We start from the raw sequence: 20,305 nt of genomic DNA, 5'->3' as shown, positions 1-20,305 counted from the left end.
TAGCTGCTTTTATTTGTATATGTCCAGAACTGAGAAGTTTCTAGGATTTTACTCTACTTACAAGCAAATTAGTTAGTTGTTACTATTTCAAGAATAGGTATAGAAGACAAGAGATTCCTAGATCAGAGACAAAAGACTTCATTACTCATGGAAAACCCAGCGTGTTGGCACCGGTTATCTTTGTCCCGTCCCATGGGGAAGTATGAGGGGTAACACAGGGAGACCTGAATAGATGCCGACACACGCAGTGTGTTCTGTTGTAGGAGAGAAACCCGGCCAAGAGTCAAGTACTTTTTGAGCAAGCAGCAAACATTGCACTAAGTAGCAGATAAGCCAGTGCTCCTCCCTTGCAAGTGAGTGTCTTGGTCTCCTTGAGCTACTTAGTGCCCTGTATGACTAACTACATATGCCTTGCAGTCTGACAAACTGAGCAAGAATGCGGAGGATGCTCAGAGCCCACATCAGACTGTCCATCCCAATGGTTTAGTTATTATTTTAAAAAATTCACTATAAAAAAGGAATGCTTATAATGCTTATAAAAATTTCATATCCAGACCTGCTTGAGTACCATCAAGTGATTAGATATTCCTAACTCCCAAGGAAGCCTTATTTCTTCCATGAGCAACTTTGGAACAATGCCTGCCTGCTCTAACTTGTATTCATCATTCCTAGAGCTCCCAAGAGTGTGCCCTAGGCTTCTTTGACATGAGAGCCCTTCCCATAAGTGGTTTCCTTATATTTTCTATAATTTGAGTGAACTACTTGCAAAACATTTTAACAATTATATAGCATTTAATGTGTGACATTCTCTGTTCTAAGTACTCTACACATATTAAGTCTTTATTTGACAACAATGCTATCATAAGGTATGCACTACTTTTATGCCTATTCTATAGATGCATAAACTGAGGGCCAGAGAGAAGAACTTGCTGAGGACACACAGCGAGGCAGCAGTGGAGCTGAAATGTGAGCTCTGGAGCTTGAGTTCTTAATCCCATGTCACACTGCCTATATCTAAAAATCCACCCTCACATCTATCACAATACTTCATCCCTTATCTCCCATTATATCAATCATCTCCTTTTTCTGCACTGTCAGGAAATTTAAAAAAACTAAAGAGAGGTTTTGCATATACCAAATCTTTTGAGTACAAAGCAATTTATAAAGCAGTGGTTTGATTGGTCAGGTAGAAACTAAAAAGATAGTTTATGAAATACATAAAATCACCAATTATGAAGTATTTCTAAAAGGAGGAAATAATGAGCTTACTAAAATAGCTGACATACTCCTTTCATAACTCAGATCTAATCGCAGTGCTAGTAGCAGCCTCCCTGAGAGCCACAGTTGGAAAGAAGACTGGTCCAGGGATACACTGACCTCATTCTAAGTCAGTTTCTATCTCGCGTTGGCTACTAGCTGACCTTCTGAGGCCTTCAGAATCTCTGGGCCACTTCTTCGCCTTTGCCAAATGCAGTACTTAGACTAGCTAATGTCGAAGTGCATATCAAGTCCTACAGTTCTATGAGACTAATACACCATCTGTCTTCATATACTTTTTCACCTGTATCTTTAAAAATCATTTACAGACTCAATAATACCATAGGTTATATAATCTAGGATCTTACTAACAATAATTGCAAGTAGCTAGTTACAAATACTCTCTTCTTGTATAAGAAAAAAACCACTGTAAATAGTACAATTGGATGGAATGGCAACATATTAACTAGTCATGCACAGATTTTCTACAAGAAAAATGCAAAACATGTACCTAGGCTGATAGCTTGTGATAATATCTATGGAACAGTTTTTCTTTAGGTTTCTATTCCACTTTTTAAATGAAACACATTTTATCAATAATCATTAAAAATAGCATTCACAGGGGCCGGCCCGGTGGCGCAAGCGGTTAAGTGCGCGTGCTCCGCTGCGGCGGCCCGGGGTTCGCTGGTTCGGATCCTGGGCGCGCACCGACGCACTGCTTGGCAAGCCATGCTGTGGCGGCGTCCCATATAAAGTGGAGGAAGATGGGCACAGATGTTAGCCCAGGGCCGTCTTCCTCAGCAAAAAAAGAGAGGAGGATTGGCGGATGTTAGCACAGGGCTGATCTCCTCACAAAAAAAAAAAAAATAAATAGCATTCACATAAGCTGACCTCTATATATTTAAATTTTAGCTGATTATACATTTATAGAATATAAACATGTATGAACATGCTATTTTTCTAGTAAAAGGAATAATTTTAAAGTAGTCACGGTATTTATTTTAATACTGATTAAATGTTTATCAAACATAGCAAAATATTTATAAGATTAATTTTTTAAAAACAAATTGCAATTATGTATTTAGAGCAAACACTCAATAAAGAAGAAACATAAAGGATAAAAAGAATATGGCAAATGCTAGTAGTTTCATCAAAAGTGGACTAAGGATGAAGAGGAACTTAACATTCCCCTCTTCTCAGCTACACTTCACAGAAGCTTCTCTCTGACTCTAGACTGCTGACCCCCCTCTTAGAGCACTTACTCCAGAGCACTTTCAATTGTAAATTCTCTCTCTGCCCCTTTGAGATGTAAATCTTGTCCCAGCCTCTTGCCTGTCTTACAACCCAGAATGTCTTTCCCAAGGACTTGAGAGCCATCCCGTTGAAATGTAACCATCAGGAAAGACAGAGCTGCTGTCTCCGGGTGTGGTGTCTATGGGAGGGTAGGAGCCTACCTTCCATAAGCGCCAATTAGCAAACTCAGTGGCCTAATCACAGTGACCACTAACATCCTCCAGCACTTTTCCATCAGCTCATCCACACTAAAAAACTCTCTGGCCTTCTGTTTCACAGAGTCGAATTCACTCTCTCCTGTATTGCAGTACTCTTGAATAAAGTCTTTCTTGCATCTTTAACTTCTCTGGTGCAATTTTTCTTTGACACTAATGAGTGATGTTTTTCATGCTTCGATATGTTTTTCTGTGCTTTCTAAATTTTCCTCAATGAGAAAAATTATTTGATTATAAAAAAGAAATTAAGGATAGAAATTTATCAGTGAGAAGAGAAAAAATAGGATTAAAATAGTATATTTTCTAAAAGAAGACTTTTGCTAAGGCAGACTCCATAAACATAAAGAAAATGAAATAGCCATCATCCAAGCGTAGTTTAGATTAATGCAAGAGAGATAACTTTAGCCTGACTGTGGAAAAAATTAGATGGGACTGTAGCAGCAGACAACTAATTTCTGAGCTCTACTGGATTTATTCAAGACTTACTTATTTCTATAAACATAAAAAGCATTTCATGCAGAGAAAATATGCCTGTAGGAACCGGGATTTTATTTCTGAAAATGGAAACAGGAATGTAATAAAAGAAAACTAACGAAGGCAACAATTATTGCCCATTATATCTGAAGCAATTTGAGAATACTATAGAGAACAAATAAAATTGACTATCTTGAGACATATTATGCAAACAAGAAAAAAATCTAATAGAAACAAATGGCATATGTGACTCAGTGATTTTGGTGGTTAAAGTAATGGACTGAATAGATCTCAATTTTAATCCTAGGAACATAGCTACATAAATTATTTATTATACGGAATTTGGGATTTCTACATCTATAAAATAAGATAATGATCCAAATATTAACATTGAATGAAATAGTTCTTGGAGAGTTTTGAATTAATTGCTACCTTTGATCTCTCAAAAATGACTTAAGTTTTCATAAGAAAAAAAATCTACAATTTAAAAAACCATTTTGGTAAAATATTACTTATGTCTAAAACACAAATAAAAATGTCAATGTGTCACTTATGGTTGAATTGGAAATTATATTGTTTTTAAGACATCTTATATTCATCTTAGTAGTTTGCAACAGATATCTGCAAAGAAACGAAAAAAAAAATCTCCAAATTAAAATAAGTTCAACCCAGCAGCTCTAGTCACATATGAAGGGAAGTTCTGAACATGTCAAGTGTTACATTTACTAGAAGTGACTCTCTAGCATGTATTTATTTTGCTGAATAGGTATTTAATGAACAATATTTATAAGAAACAACATTATCATTCATTTAAATCAAAGAGATGTTTAATAATTTACTGCATTTTTCAGACTTTTTAGTAAATTTGATATAATTTGATAAAACTTGTTACTAGAGCGAGCACCAGAACACACACACACACACACACACACACACACGCGCGTACACTCAGTCTATACAAGAAGAGAAGAGAATTATGTGTGTATGTGGTGGTAGAATGAATAAACTGCCTTGAAAGGTAGTGAGTTCCCATCTCTGGAACTGTTTCCAATATAGAAAAAAATGAATAGAAATAGGCATGCCTCTCTCTCCCATTACCTTCACCCTGAGTGAGTCTAGTTCTCAAGCAACTTTGGAAGGCCAGTGAGTTGTCCAACAGTGTTTGAGGGATAGTGTAAATGGCTTAAAATTGGAAACCAGATTAAACGGCCTCAATGTCTCATTATGTCCCTGTATTCTATGACATTTCTCTCTGTCCTCTAAGTAAATTCTTAGGGAATTGACTGATAGCTTTATCAAGACTTTGTAATTACATTTTCAGAGTTTTAGCAATGCAGTCACAATATCAGATTACGAAACAGGCTGGATGTCTTGTAGAACTTATTACTAAAAGAAAGAATTTACGTATATCAAATGAGGTTTTAGATGCAAAAGCCCTTTATAATCAATAAGGGCAATATAAAAACATGAATTACTGTCCATTTAATTATTTTCTTTAAAACATGAATCTGAAATGAAACCACGCAAGAAATGTTTTCCCCCTGAGGAAGATGTGCCCTGAGCTGACTTCTGTTGCCAATCTTCCTCTTTTTGCTTGAGGAAGATTTGCCCTGAGCTAACATCTGTGCCCATCTTCCTCTATTTTGTATGTGGATTGCTGCCACAGCATGGCCACTGATGAGTGATGTAGGTCTGCACCTGGGAACTGAACCTGGGCCACCAAAGTGGAGCATGCTGTACTTAACCACTATGCCATGGGGCCAGCCCCACACAAGAAATTTTATCCCAGAGTTCCCTGATTCTACACAAGTAGAAAATAAGTTGCCAACTAGGACACTTTTAAGCTGAAAGAGGCTTTATTAATAATTATGCTGGGTAAACAGCCATAAAGGAGGATTGGACCAAACCAGGACATATGGTCACTCTAGTTATAGGAAAGTTAACTTCTGATAGTGATGAATTAAAGTGTTCTTCAGGTCATAAAAAGCCATAGGAACTTTGGGACACACTAGAGAGTCAGAGTGTTAACATTGCTACAACTCCCATTTTATAGAGTCAGGTAAGAGAATGTACAGTCTCAGCTCTACACAGAGGAATTAAAAAGGGCTCCTTCATGGAGAAGTGACTAGAACATGTTCTATTTGATGTCATATTAGAGCTTTGGGTTAAGCTAAAAGGTATCAGCACTGGGTCCAGGCATTCCCCAAAACTTCCTAACAACGAGGCCAAGAACAAAAATTGAATCCCCCCAAATTGTGTGATGCTATCATGGCACGCTCGGCAGGCCTGAGTTACGTGCACAGGGGAGGTCAAGATCCCATGTGCACTAAACCCTCATGTCTCCATTCCCAAAGTACCTCCAACACAGGTAGTACCTCCAATACAGGTAGTGGCCAGCTCATCACTCGTCTTTCTTCGGGGGTCAGATCTTGGGCCAATACTGCCTCTCCAACAAAAGTTTTACATTTGCCTAATGCTGTCTGTTTCTCGTTCTCTGAAGATTTACCACTTGAGATCAACACTCATTGATTAAGCAGAAACTTTGAGAACAATCTCAACTAGGAATGTTTCATGTTTTGTTTTTTTCTTTGTGTTAAACTAAGACAGAACCAGTTAGGCAAAGATAAGCAACAATGGATTTGTTGTGCATCTTACAGCCCAATCATAAGGCATGATGCTCCGAGGTGATCACCAAAGTCAGAGGTATAACTAAAATCGCTTTCTTTAAATGCAGCTTGCATAATAAGATTTCACTCCAAATCCCTTTCCTATTCAAAAGGGGAAGAGTCTCTAAATAAGACACAGTTTCCTTTTTTAATGATAAGTGCCAATATTTTGAAATGGACTTACATATTATTTCTTTCATACATGAAGCTAGCATAAATGAAGAATGCTTCTGATCACTAAAAACATTTCTTAAACAGTAGAAATAAAGTTCAGTATACAAACACAAGGGCTCTGGTGGAACTGCTTTGTATGTTTATATATCAGTGCTCGTTTTCATGAATCCCTCTGGGTGACACGCTAATAAAATCCAGACCTCTCACTACCAGCCACAGCTTCCCTGACATCTACGACAACAGCACAACAACTTCCAAATGACCCCGGGAGTCTGGTTTGACTTTATCTCAGGTGATGTTACTTTACAAAAGGGTCATTGAAGCTGTGCTGATTCAAAAATGCTCAGATCATTCAGGGTTAGCAGTAAATTTACAAAAAACAACTGCCTCATAGGAGTAACCAGAGATGTGGTGTTCAATAGTAGGAGCAAGGAAATTAATGGCTGTGTGCAATTGTCCCTAAGGGTCTTAGAGTAAAAGTGCACTTTTCAGTGCTTATCCAAGCGTCCTGGTCTAAATTACAAGGAGGCATTTCCACAATGAATGTCTTTATGTATAGTGTTTAGGCATGGGTCAAAGGCGATCTCTCTCATATGTAAAAGTTTTTAGATCTACATGGCAAGACTATGCATACTCTGAGGCTACGGAGATGCTCAGACCATCTTCCCAAGACTGTTCCTGCCTTAGGCTGGAGAGCATGAACAAAGAATCCAAAGATTTGGGTTCTAATTGCAGTTGCCACTGACTAGCTATACCCTTAAGTCTGTCACACTTCTGGGCTTCTGTTTCTCCATAAATAAAATGTGTATAATAATGTCTATATCCATCCTAAGTCATGGAGTTTAAATGAAGATCAATGGAAATGGCAACTGAAATTGCTTTGATATGAAAATCATATTTATTTTCAATTGAGCAACAAAGGCCATAGGAGAAATCCTTCTGTAGCCACAAAAGTTGGCTTGCTTTTGAATGAATGCCAGGTGAGCCTGCTTCATAAAATGTGGCCCTCTCAGGGCTTTCCACAACATCTACTCGAAGCCTATTGTCTCAGGTTTTACTAAGGTCAAGAAGGAACACTGCATAACTCATATTGTGCCTCTCAAAAACCCCCAAGGAGAATTTATCCTCATCAGTGGCCACCTGGCTGAAATTACCCTGTGATTTCCACCCCCCACCAGCCCCTTATCCTTGTGGCCCTCCGCCTGCTGGATTCTGCCTCCCCCCAGATTTTCCCGTCCAATGCAGAGTGGCATCTTCTCTCCAACCCAAGTGCCAGGTGACTCAGAAGCCCTGGAGACCCAGCTCCTAAACAACCTAATCAAAGGATTCACCCAACCGAAGGTGGTCTCAGCTGCTTAGAAAATAAGATTTTTCTCCATATGGTCATAATAAGTTTTAAAGCAACAGGCTGAAGGCCTAATTCTATTGTCTCAGTTTATAGCTAGAAGGCATTTATTCTTTAGATGATTTTGCTAATAGTTCACAGATGAATGAAGAACATCTTTTTTCTTTTTGTCATTTCTCAAGCCTTTACGTAGTATTACAACGAGTCAGATATTGCCCTAAGCACTTTGGAAATACGAACTCAGTCATGAAGAACAACCCCATGAGACCAGTATCATCTTCATCATCATCATCATCATCATCATTATCCATCATCATCATCATCATCATCATTATCCATCATCATCATCATCATCATCATTATCCATCATCATCATCATCGTCATCACCCTGTCGTGTACTGCAGTAGAGTTCTGACACTGATCACCTAGAGTTAGCACAGACCTCACAAGTTAAGGGCACCATCCCCAACAAGGCTGCCCCCACTTCAGACGCCAGTCACAAGTTTGGGAATCTCCAGGCCACTGCACTTCTGACCAACAATTACAAATTCAGGGGTTCCTACAACCCCTCTCAGCTTTGATAATTCACTAGTATGACTCACAGACCTCAGGAAAGCACTCTACTTACTATTACAGCTTTATGATAAAGGGTACAAATCAGGACCAGCCAAACAGATAGACACACAGGGCGAGGTCTTGGGGGGGTTCTGAACACAGAGCTTCTGTGCCCTCTCCCCACGGAGTCAGGGCATGTCACCCTCCCAGAATATTGATGTGTTCTCCAACCAGGAAGCTCCATCAAGCTTGTTGTCCAGAATTTTCATTGAGATTTCACTACGTAAGCATGATTGACTCACTCATTGGCCATGTATTTGAGCTCAATCTCCAGTCCCTGGAGGTCAGGCTGGCTCAAAACCCCAGTCCTTTAATCACACGGTTAATTCTTCTGGTGTGACCAGCCCCAGACCTGAGTCACCTTCGCATAAGCTCAAGTGCATCCAAGAGGCTCTTGACAGACAAAGACATCTCTATCAGGGGAATTCCAAGGATTTAGAGTTTCCCTCCCAGCAAGAAGGGATAAAGGCGTGGCCAAATTCTTTATTAGACAACACCTACATTTTACACTTGAGGAACAATGTCAGAGGAAAAATGTCACAAAGAGGTGGAAGAAATTGTCCAAGTCGCAGAGCCAGTAAGCGCAAAGCCAGCATCTGAACCAAGGTGTGTGGCTCTGGGGTCTCTGTCCATAATGACCACACCACATGGCCTCACAGGTAATCTCAGGGAGTTGTTTTGGACACTCAGAGTGAGCAAGGTCAAAGAGTTTGATGGATAACTTCACAGATGGATGGAAAATACGGTCCCATGTTGGTCCGTCTTGACTTGCAGCTCTAGGTGAAACACAGATCGATGGGCAGCAGATTGTATTGCAAGTAACCTTCATGTTCATCATTTCTGTGGAGGGGAACTTCCTCCTGATTACAGACTGTCTTCTCAAGCTGTCACATTGAACACTCCTTCTAAATTGTTCCACACCTAAAGCTGACTGACCATCATGGGGAAACTCAGATCAGCAATTTCCTCTTTAAAGCCAAATTAGAAGTTTTAGAATTACAAATAAAAAAATGAGCTCCTTTCTCACTGAAACAATATAATATTGAGTACTTGCATGTGACAGGAGTCAAGTTACTTAAGCTCTGAGACTCAGACAGGGATGTATAAAATGGAGAGATAGAAAGGATGTATAAAATGGATAGAAAGTACTTCCAGGTGTTGTTTTGAGGATTAAAAGAAATTTTCCATATAAACCACTCTGTATAAATCCTGATGTCTGGTAATAGCTCCCAAACTATCATTTGTTATCATTGTTGTTATTATTAATAAATGAAAACCCAGGGTTGTTTAATGAACTACTCTACTCCACTTAGGCATTATGCAGAATTTTTGTGGATTCCAACTCAAAGACTCAATGAAATAGAATGTTAGAGACAAAAGTTGCCACCTATCAAAACTTCTCAGTGATTACAAACCCCAGGAGAGCATTTCCACATTCAAACCCCAGAGGGCATATTCAGCAGCAGCTGTGTCATTAGCAGCAATAACAGTGAGTGAGGCACTGAGATACAAGTAAGGACAGAAAAGTCAGCACAGGGAGGAGGCCCCCAGCCAGCAGGAGAGAAAGAGCAGAGTGGGGAATAGCAGTCAAGTATGATAATAGTTGTTGCAAATTTAAAGAAGAGAGGAAGCCTAAAAGCTTTACAGATAGAGACCATCACAGCCAGAAAGACCTTTGGAGTTAAATATAACCTGCTCATTTTGAGACATGAACTTGAAAGTCAGGCAACAAATAGAGGCCTTAATAATGTTCATTGGATAGAAGATATCTTAGAAAACATGGACTATAGGATAACCCAATAACACAGGAATTTCCTATTGATTAAATGTTTAACCTAAGATAGGCAGTTGCTACTTACAATGGGGCACAGCAGAAGTGACATTTTCATGCTGGCTAAATCATGATTTACTGCAAAAAAATGCTCACAGAACAGGGACTGGTGGCACAAGCGGTTAAGCGTGTGTGCTCCGCTGCAGCACCAGTTCGGATCCCGGGCGCGCACCGACGCACCACTTGTCAAGCCATGCTGTGGCAGCGTCCCATATAAAGGGGAGGAAGATGGGCATGGATGTTAGCCCAGGGCCAGTCTTCCTCAGCAAAAAGAGGAGGATTGGCAGATGTTAGCTCAGGGCCGATCTTCCTCACAAAAAAAAAAAATGCTCACAGAACAATAAATATGAATTGATAATGGAAAAGAAATTTGACTTGTTTGCTGAGATATTAGAAAGGAGAATCCACTCAATTATTTCTTAATATTTTAGCAAAATATATTCTGGGAAAATGAAACAGAAACATCAACTTTAGAACGAAAAGAAATAGGATGTTGGGGTTAAAATTGGTGAAGAAAGATGGGTAAGCATAATTCAGATGAAGTACTACATGGTAAGTCTTCCAAATGAGGGCTAGAGATAAAAGGTGGAAAAGGATGGGGCCGGCCCGGTGGCGCAAGCGGTTAAGTGGGCGTGCTCCGCTGCGGCGGCCCAGGGTTCGCTGGTTCGGATCCCGGGCGCGCACCGACTCACTGCTTGGCAAGCCATGCTGTGGCGGCGTTCCATATAAAGTGGAGGAAGATGGGCACAGATGTTAGCCCAGGGCCAGTCTTCCTCAGCAAAAAAAGAGGATTGGCGGATGTTAGCACAGGGCTGATCTCCTCACAAAAAAAAAAAAAAAAAAAAAAAAAGGTGGAAAAGGAAAGATTTATTGAAGAAAAACAATAGATTACACAGAGAAGAGGTATGTGCTTCTCGTACCAATGAATATGCACTATTCTTTCTTGGGCAAAATAATGAAATTAAAGGAGCAGTAAGCTTCATCAGAATGCTTTCTCCTGACTGGAGCAGAGGAAGGCTGACCGAATATTTCAATCTGTACTCACTCTTTCCCCTTTTTCCTAGATTTTTTTTTGTTCTGTTTTAATTTCTCCTTTACCTCCCTAAAGCTGAGGGACTTCTAGAAACAGCTGGAAGACCAGGCTTCATATTTAAAATTCAGGTTATCAAACCATTCAAGAATGCACTTGGTTTAAATCAGTGAAACTTGCGCTTTCACACAACAACAGCATTTATTCATTTTAAGGAAGGAAACAGATTGAAAGGAAGAATTTGCAGAAAACTGCAGCAATGTCAAGGAGAGGAGAGAGACAGAAGACCCACCCTCCCCAAACACCAGGTCTAAACCACTGACTCCCAAACAACTGGTTTGTGAAGAAATGCTGCTTTGTAAATGATGTAATTTTTAAAAGAAATACATTTATTTTTCTTGTTCATTATATCAATTCTCTGATTCACTTCATATATGTTCTCTATCATAAGAACGGCATGTTGAAAATGTCCCAAAATGTTTCAGCAAATTTGTTGTCCAAGTCAATGATCATTGTGATATTAAATACATTAAAATCAACAAGCCCTATTTTTTCCTCAACAATACGCACATTGATTAGCTTTAGAGAAAGCTTTGTGCTTGTGATTTTGTTTATAAAGTCCTCCAGTGTCTATATTTTTCCTTCTGATACTAAAACAAGGTTTGAAAGAGTAGATTATAAAAAGTATACTTTTCTGCATTAAAACATTACTGAGTTATTTCATCATGTCTATTTGCTCCTGGTTCATATTTATTTATAATACTATAAAGACAATGAAAATAACCAGACAAAATGCATCAAAATCATGAAGTATAAGAGAAAATTTACAAATGTGTTTAGTTGTTAAGCAAGCCAAGTCTACTAGTCATTTTTTTCAAAGAGTTAAAAAAAAGCCTATTATTATGATTGAGATTTAATTTTCAATTCTATCTCTGAGGAAAGATAACAGTAGACTACAATGAAAAGCAGGTCAAAATTCAACATAAAACTTATTGCAAAGTTTCAAAGCTTTACTCAGAGTCAACAAGGGAAAAATGTAATTAAAATAATTATATTTCATCTTGTAGAACAAATAAGTCATTGATTCATCTGTTTAAAACCTGTCAGCAATATCAAAAAAAGTAAAAAGTACTTTTTCAGGTAAATTAGTTGTTTTTGTTTTATTTTATTATTATTTTTTTGTGTGTGTGAGGAAGATTGTCTCCGAGCTAACATCTCTTGCCAATCTTCCTCTTTTTGCTTGAGGAAGACTGTCACTGAGCTAACATTTGTGCCAGTCCTCCTGGCACATTTGTTATGTGGGATACACATACACACACATTTTGTATGTGGGATGCTGCCACAGCTTGGCTTGATGAGCAGTATGTAGGTCCGCACCCGGGATCCGAACCTGAGAACCCCAGGCCACTGAAGTGGAGTGCATGAACTCAACCACTATGCTACTTGGCCAGCCGGTGTTTTATTTTTTAAATAAAGCAGAAAACAAAAACGAAACTATGGATACATAGAGAAGTTAATATTTATCCCAAATAACTTATTATGAAAGAATTTGGTTTTAACTCAAACGCTAATTCTGCTTACACGTTAACATCTCTACTTGGAAGCCCAGAAGATAATCCTAAAAGTAAGGAGGAATATATTGAGTACTGACTTTAATATCTACACTTGGAAGGTAAAATTCTTCCATAGCAAATATTTTTATTACTCCTCTTGTTCCAGTGAGGCCAGCAGTATAGTCACATAAAGAGCAAGGTCACAACATTCTCATCATTAATTTCAGGTCACATGGAATGTATCTTAGCATTTAACCACTTCCTGACTCGACTCCAACTTTTGTTTCTATGGCTTTCTTCCTTTTTCTCCCATATCAATATGATACCATTTTTTCCCACTTGTGAAAACATGAGAGGGATAATGCGGCATAGGTGAGAATAATCTGGGTCTGATCGCAGGGCTATAAATCTTGATCTGTCATTGACCAGCTCTGCGATCTTAGGAAAATAAGAGACCTTTCATAGGGCTTTGAAGATGGAATAAGATAATCCATGAAATTCTTAGCATAGCATCTTACATAAAAATCAAGCTCCTTTACAACACAGTTAAAAAATCAAATGCAATAATGAACACATTTTAGTTATTAAGTAGAGGTCAATGCATTTATGCACAACTTTAGCCTCTGAATTATCTAGAGTAGTTTTAAATTAAAAGTGTTTTTGAATGCCTGTGAGGGGACAGGCTCTGAAATAAGATTTTTTCCCCTTTGAGCTCACTTACTATCGCAACAGCCTTGTGATACGTTCACTGGAAATATGTTTTCTACTTCCCAGGAAGGGAAATCGAGTTATGCTAATTCTGGGCCTCTCTACACCTGTGAATTGGACGGAATTCTCTGATGGATGAATCTGGGGAGAGTGTCTCCTTAGCTTCTCTCTCTCCTTTTTCTTGGAGCGAGCCTACCTGCACAGAGCACTATTTTTCCTCTTTCTACCTTTTGTGAGCCTTGTCTGGGATGCCCCTCATTTGGGAGACCTGATCTGGTTTACAGGTGCCTTGGAACGAGTTGGTAAAACTGCTTCATAATGGGAAATATTTATAAACCCCTTCAGCTGTCACATTCAGTTACGTCCCCTGATGTATCCTCTACCACTGATTTGATGTAATTGGCCTCCATATTCTCTGTTTGATTATTTCTCAGACTGTCCAGAACCCAGATAGTGCTATTTGTTCAGGGCACCCTCAAATATTCCAATATTAAACATAATCTTCATTGCCAAACAAGAAACAGGTTCAGAGAAAGAAAGTAATTTCCTCAAGTTCCCATGGCTTTTATGTAGCAGATTTTATCTTCAACTTGAAATATTTTTTCTTTATATATTTATTTATTTTATTGAGATATAATCCACATAGTCAACATTGCTTTTTAGCATATTCACAAATTTGTGTAACCATCACATCTACTTCCAGAACATTTGCATCATGGCCAAAAAGAAAGCCCATATCCATTAAGAGTCACTTCCCATTCCTCCCTCTCCCCACTCCTGGCAACCACTAATATACTTTGTGCTTCTATAGATTTGCTGGTTCTGGACATTTCATACAAACTGAATCATACAACACGTGACCTTTTGTGTGTGGCTTAATTCACTTAGCATAATGTTTTCAAGGTTCATCCTCGTTATAGCAGGTGTCAGTATTTAGGAGACATTTTAGACAACAAGAAATCATTAGTTTTACACTTTAGAGAAAAACAAATGAATATTTGTATTTGCTACTTTAGGAAATTTAGCTATTATGATAGTCATTGGAAACCTTACATATCAGTTTAGCTAAAGATGTGGAGTGTGTTTAAAATATTTTCTTTGGTCTCATGGTGACAAATTGATCTAACAATTGAAATAGTAATGTTTGAAAAAATCAGAGGGTTTTCATAAAAGTTTGCTAAACTCATTATTGTAAACAACTATTTTTTGGTACATATGTTGATATACAGCTTCAATTTTCTAACTTTTAGTTGAGAGACAGACAATACTGATTGTAAAATGACTGGTGACTAGCGCGGATGACAAAGAAGAATAATTATCTCTTCAATGAACAAGGTCTGTGACTCTATCATTCTAGAAAGAAGGCACTTACAGCTTAGTGGAAAGTGCTGGGAGATCATGAATGATCTCTTCATATGGCTCCTCTTGTGCTAAGGTAGGAACAGATGAAGGCTCCTTCATTTTTTCCTCCCAGGCAATTTCGGCTTTCAGCAGCATTTCCTCAATATACTCAGATGCAGCGATATCTACAAGAAAGAATAAGAAAATCAGAAAAAGTGGGTGAGGATAGCACAGAAAATATTTACTTTCAATAATTCTGAGATGCCTAAAATTATAAAATTTATCAACACATGAAACAAAATGAAAAACATTAAAAGTTTATGGTATGAATAAAATTGCAGAACTGCCATTTTAAAACACTATCTTGTTTTACATCAGTGACATATTTAATTACAAATGAAATGAAAAAATATAAAAATAATATTCACTGAGTGGTGATGTGTGAAACGTAAAATCATTGAGAGGCTAAGCTTGAGAGAAGTTAGTGTCATTTTATTCTCAGGGAAACTCTTCCTTCGTCTTGGTGAACGTGAATCAAAATGATGGCAACAGTCACGCCTTCCCAATGACTGGGCTCTTAAAAAACATGTCAGAGGATCCTATAAACAGTCTACTAAATGAGTAGATACACAAATAAATACTCAGTTGTGCCATTAAAACAGTGGATCTAGCCTCTCTCCATGATCCGTTTTTGTCAATCTAAAATATAAATAATTACGTCAAATTACAAACTGCACATTAACATAGACATCTGAGCATATTTGGGCAGCAATATAGATATGCATTAATCAAATTTACAAATTACTAACAGTGAACCTGAAAATCGATAAATCCTAAAGAAAAATTCGCATTAATAACAATTAAGAACCTAATGGAGGCAACTGCTCCTTTTTAATCCTCGTGACTAAACTGCATGACCACCTGTGTCTATAAATTTGAATAATGTGGCTTTACAGGCTGGATGAGATAATTCAGCTACCACGGCAGATATTTATGCCATGATTGCATCATCATTTGCCTTCGATTAAATATATCCACATAATGAGCAGGAGACAGCTCAGTTTCCTCACCTTGGAAGATCATTTCTGTCCCACCTAACAGCTACACCTCAAACTGCTTTTATCCCCCCAGACAATTTTGTTCTATGTCCATTCCAAATTCAAGAAACACAAAATAACAAGAATATAATATATTATTGATGATGATTTTCATTTGCTCAGTCATAATATGGGTACCTAGTTCACTGTTCTCTGCACTACTGTTTTTGTCTGATTCATTCTTCTGGCTGTTGGATGGGATGTTGGTATAGCTTGCATTTACTTGAAACCTCTCACTGCACTACAGCTCTTTGTGCCTTGTGTGTGAGAAAAGTATTTTCATTCAATCAGCAAATGTTTACTGAGAGTCTAATATGGTCCCATCACTGTCTCTCATGCCAACATGGCACGGAAAAGGAATTATATGATGGTAGACTTTGCATGACGAACATGAACAAAAAGGTCCGAGGTGACCAGGGCTGAGTCTAGACCAGCAGTTTAGTCATTCACTGGGGCTCTAGGATTGTCAATTGGCAATTGCCTTGGATGTCAATTTTGGCACAGTTGACACTAGATCTAAAAGGTGAAACCCGGGAGTCCATGCAGTCAAGAGTCAATCATGTCTTTCCTTCTCTGGGAAAGAAGCCAGGGATATGAACCTGAAAAATGTGATCTCCTGTTGGAACTAGAGGATGTGACTTGTATTTCTCAATAAAAAATTTTTGAAAAAAGATAGAAAAAAGCTATAAATTGCTATTTACTCTTTCATTAGGCATACTTTTGTAGATAATGTTAACATTAGCCTGATTCTAAAGTTTGAGACTATTAAGCTATCTTATAGTTTTATTTGTAATCTTCTGTTGGAAATCCCTCATCCTGTCTTAAACTGGAGGTTTACCAGGTAATCGTACTCCTATAAGAGCATCACATAAGAGATCTCGGGTGTAAAGTGCTTGTAGGTTTGTACAGGCATGGCAACAAGCAGAATAAGTAGAATTAAGTTATTCAGATCAATTACTGCCTTCAAAACTGTTATTTTTTTTACTTATGTTAGACTTTTCTCTTTGTTATTTAGAATTCTTTTATTTTTAATACACCAAAAATAACACAAGTAGTAACTTTGTTGTCAAATTTAAAAGCTAAAGAATGAATGTGGCACCCATTTTTTAAATAACTATATGAATATATAAAAGAACAGTGGTAAAAAGAACTCTAGAAATTTTCAAAAAGATACCTGTTAAAAAAAAGTAACTAAGATTTTTAAAGTTTTAAATTAGCTTGAGAATATTAGACTCTATTTCTTGCAGTTTAAATATCTGTGCAGAAAAAATACTATTATCGTTTAAAAATATCCTAATGAACAAGCATGTATTTGGTATGATGAGAAACTAGCTAAATAACAGCAAAAATATATTTTCAAGTAAGTGACACTGCAGGAATCATTGCCCTGGAAGTTTAAAACTGGAAAAACCAATTGCACTGAAGTACAACGTGACCCTATCCACTTAACTGCTCTCTAACACCCTCTTGTCACGGAGCGGTGCATAGGAGTCTGTGAATCGTGCTGGAACTGCGGTGGTGTTCACAGGGCTTCTCAGGAGAGGCCGACTCCCATTTCCTAGCTATGCTCACGATGAACGCCTTATACACCAGGGGAAGGGAACAGGAACTGTGCATAACCCACCTGAGGCCTTCTCTTCATTGCAGTTCAGAAGGTTTGGATTCGCCTGATGCATCAAAAGAAGTTTCACCAGGTTTGTCTGAAACATTAAAGATAATTGACATAGAAGACACCGTGCTGAGTACTGAAGGCTCATCAGTAAATAACAAACAGTCGTTGCCTCAAGGGGCACTTCCGGTCTGGCGGAGTGAGAACGCCTTAGCAGAACCTAGCAGGCTAAAGGCTTTTTACTCTGCTCATTTCCAAGTCCTACTTAAAAAATGACAGACATGCAAACTATCTCAGCAAGTAATGTATTCAAAACAAAAATTACTTCTCAAACGAGGGAGAAATTACTGAGGATTTGAAAAGGTTCACTTAACACTTTCCAGGTTTATTTTAGGGTATCTTATGGGAGGAATTATATGTTATAGTGTGTTTTGCTTTGTTTTAATTTAGCAATTCATGAACACTTATGGATATCGTCCATTCATTCCAGCTCTGTGGACAATATGAACCTAAAGTCACATTGGAGAATTAGAAAAACTTAATCTCATGTTGTAGGAATGAAGCAATTTGATGAAAGACCAATATATTTTTAATGTTTTATTATAAAATATATCATACTTATAAAGACTATATATAAGGTATATGTACCATTGAGCAAGTAATGAAATAAATTCCAGTGCACTCAACTTTTTAAAATGTCATTCCCTGCATCTTTGTGTGTTCTACTCCAAAATTATCCTTCTTCCTATTTCAAAGAGGTGACCACCATCATGAGTTTTGGGCTCACCATTACTGTGTTTTGTTTATGTGCTTAGACCTTACATGTGGAAGAATCCCTAAACAACATATTGCTTAGTTTCATCTGTTGATGACATTTAGAAAAATGCAATCCTAGTGTATATAGTTTTCTGTGCTTTGCATTCATGGCTTAACATTGCAATTTTGAGCATCCTCAGAGGTGAGGGGTTTAACCAAGTTTCATTCATTTTCTTGGCTGCACAGAATTGCATTGTACAAATATATCACAATTTATTCACCTTCTCTCAGTGAAAGCCATATGCAGTCATTTATTTATTTTTATAAATAATGTTGCTATAAATATTCTAGTTTATATCTCACTGCACACATGCAAGAGTTTCTTCTGGATGTATCTACTTAGTGCATGTAAAAGACAGTAAGTCTTGAAAAAGTCTCTAATTTTCTTGTTCTTTTTAAAGATAATTTTGTCTCTCTTAGATATTTTGCATTTCCGTATAAATTTTAGGATGAACTTTTCAATTTCTGTAAGAAACCCTGTAGGATTTTGATTAGGATTTCTTTAAGTAAATAGATACTGTGATAGTTTTATATGGCTTCCTTAGCAAATGACCACACACTTGGTGGTTTAAACAATAAAAATTTATCATCTTAAAAGTCTGTAGGTCAGATGTCTGACACAGGTCTCACTGGGTTAAAATCAGGGTGTTGGCAGCACTATGTTCCCTCTGGCTGTAGGAGCAAATTTATTTCTTGCCTTTTCCAGCTTCTTGTCTTGGCTTGCAGCTCCTTCTTTCATCTTCAAGCCAGCGGTGTTGTATCTCTGACCATTTTTTCCATAGTCACATCTCCCTCTGACCCTCAGCCATGAATGGTTCTCTGCTTTTAAGGACCCATGTGATTACACTGGAAGCATCTCGGTAATCCAGGGAAATTTTCCCATCTTAAGATCCTTAACTAATCACAACTGCAAAGTTCTCTCCCTTGTCACGTAACATATTGACAGGTTCTGAGGATTAGGGTGTGGACATCTTTGGGGGCTGCTATTCTGCCTTCCACAGATATCCTCATAATATTCACTGTTTCAACACATGAATACGACTTACCTCTCCATTTATTTAGGTCTTCTTTAATTTCTCACCACAGTGTTTTATAGTTTTCAGTGTAGAAATCTTGTACATCTTTTGTTAAATATATTCCTGTATATTTTATGTTTTTAATGCTACTGGAAACAACCTTGATAAATTCAATGAATGGTTCTAGCTTTTTAATTTTGGGGAGATTCCTTTGGAAATTTTATTCTCCTTTCTTCTGTTCTAACTAACTTTGTCTTTCATTTCCATTTCTTGGTGTATCACATTGATTAGAATGGGACTGGCTTTTCCAATCTGGGGGTTTTTGCTTTTGTAACATGTGCTGTGGCATTCTCCACCCATGCGGAGCTTCATGTCCAGGAATTCCAACGTATCTCCCCACCCATCAACTATTGCTCTTGTTAGTGTTCTCATTATAAAATTAATTAGCTTTTAAACAGTCTGCCCCATTGCTAGCTTCCTACAAGCCCGTTCAAAATCAGTGTTTGGTTTTACAGAATACAAATTGTTTCCGTAACACTTAAATCACGTTACAGGAGAGTGCTTATATTCAGAAGTTTATTTTTATTTCCAAATATATACAGTTTACTAAAGAAAGAGAAGTTCTCCTGAAATCTTAAAGATGAAATATATAGAGCAGGTTTCCAGGACATTAAAATAGGTACAAGAGTGAGTTTGGTGTTATATTAAAGATCTGAGAGATTTGCTTGCTTTTAAATCATAGAGAAGGAAGAAAGGAACAGAGGAAGGAAAGGAAGCAGGAAAATAAAAATGGAGAGCAAGAGGGAGGGAGGGAGGGATAAAGGAAGGAAAAGAAGGAGAAAAGAAAGGAGAAAAGCAGAAAGAAAAGAAAAAAAGGAAAACCAAAAATTAGGTAAGATTGCCTTTGTTTTTCACAAATGTGAAAGAACAGCAGTAAACCTAAAAGCTGTTATATCTTTGCAAAAATGTCAGACTGTCAGAGAGTCCTTTGCATTTCTAAATTCAATTCACTCTTTACAGAACTCCAGAGAGAAAGCTGTGCAATCACTCAACAAACACCGCTCTCCACAGCTTCAACCGTAACTGCAGAAAGCATTAGGTCATAAAAGCAAAATGTTTCCTACGTGAAAACATTTAGCAATAAAAGTAATTATATTTTATTTCAAGCCTATAAAAATAAACATTCGTGTGCAGAATGAGGAAGCTTCTCTCACTTGGGGAATTCCTTTCTTTTTGTAAAGTCAGTATTTCCCATGCATTTCCA

General features: G+C 37.7%; 1 protein-coding gene across 1 annotated transcript in view; it reads right to left on the bottom strand.

Moving 5' to 3' along the window:
- Positions 1 to 20,305, bottom strand: part of MYO16 (myosin XVI) — a 463,175-nt gene that overhangs the window by 328,444 nt on the left and 114,426 nt on the right. Inside the window, exons 8-9 of the mRNA XM_058548472.1 lie at positions 17,225 to 17,300; positions 14,535 to 14,688 (exon numbers count right to left, since the gene is read on the bottom strand). Coding sequence (XP_058404455.1) covers positions 14,535 to 14,688; positions 17,225 to 17,300 — 230 coding nt within the window. The remainder of the gene's footprint in view (positions 1 to 14,534; positions 14,689 to 17,224; positions 17,301 to 20,305) is intronic.

Source organism: Diceros bicornis, chromosome 9 (assembly GCF_020826845.1).
Source record: "Diceros bicornis minor isolate mBicDic1 chromosome 9, mDicBic1.mat.cur, whole genome shotgun sequence".
NCBI classification, from domain to species: Eukaryota; Metazoa; Chordata; class Mammalia; order Perissodactyla; family Rhinocerotidae; genus Diceros; species Diceros bicornis.
This window is presented reverse-complemented; position numbering and strand designations above follow the sequence as displayed.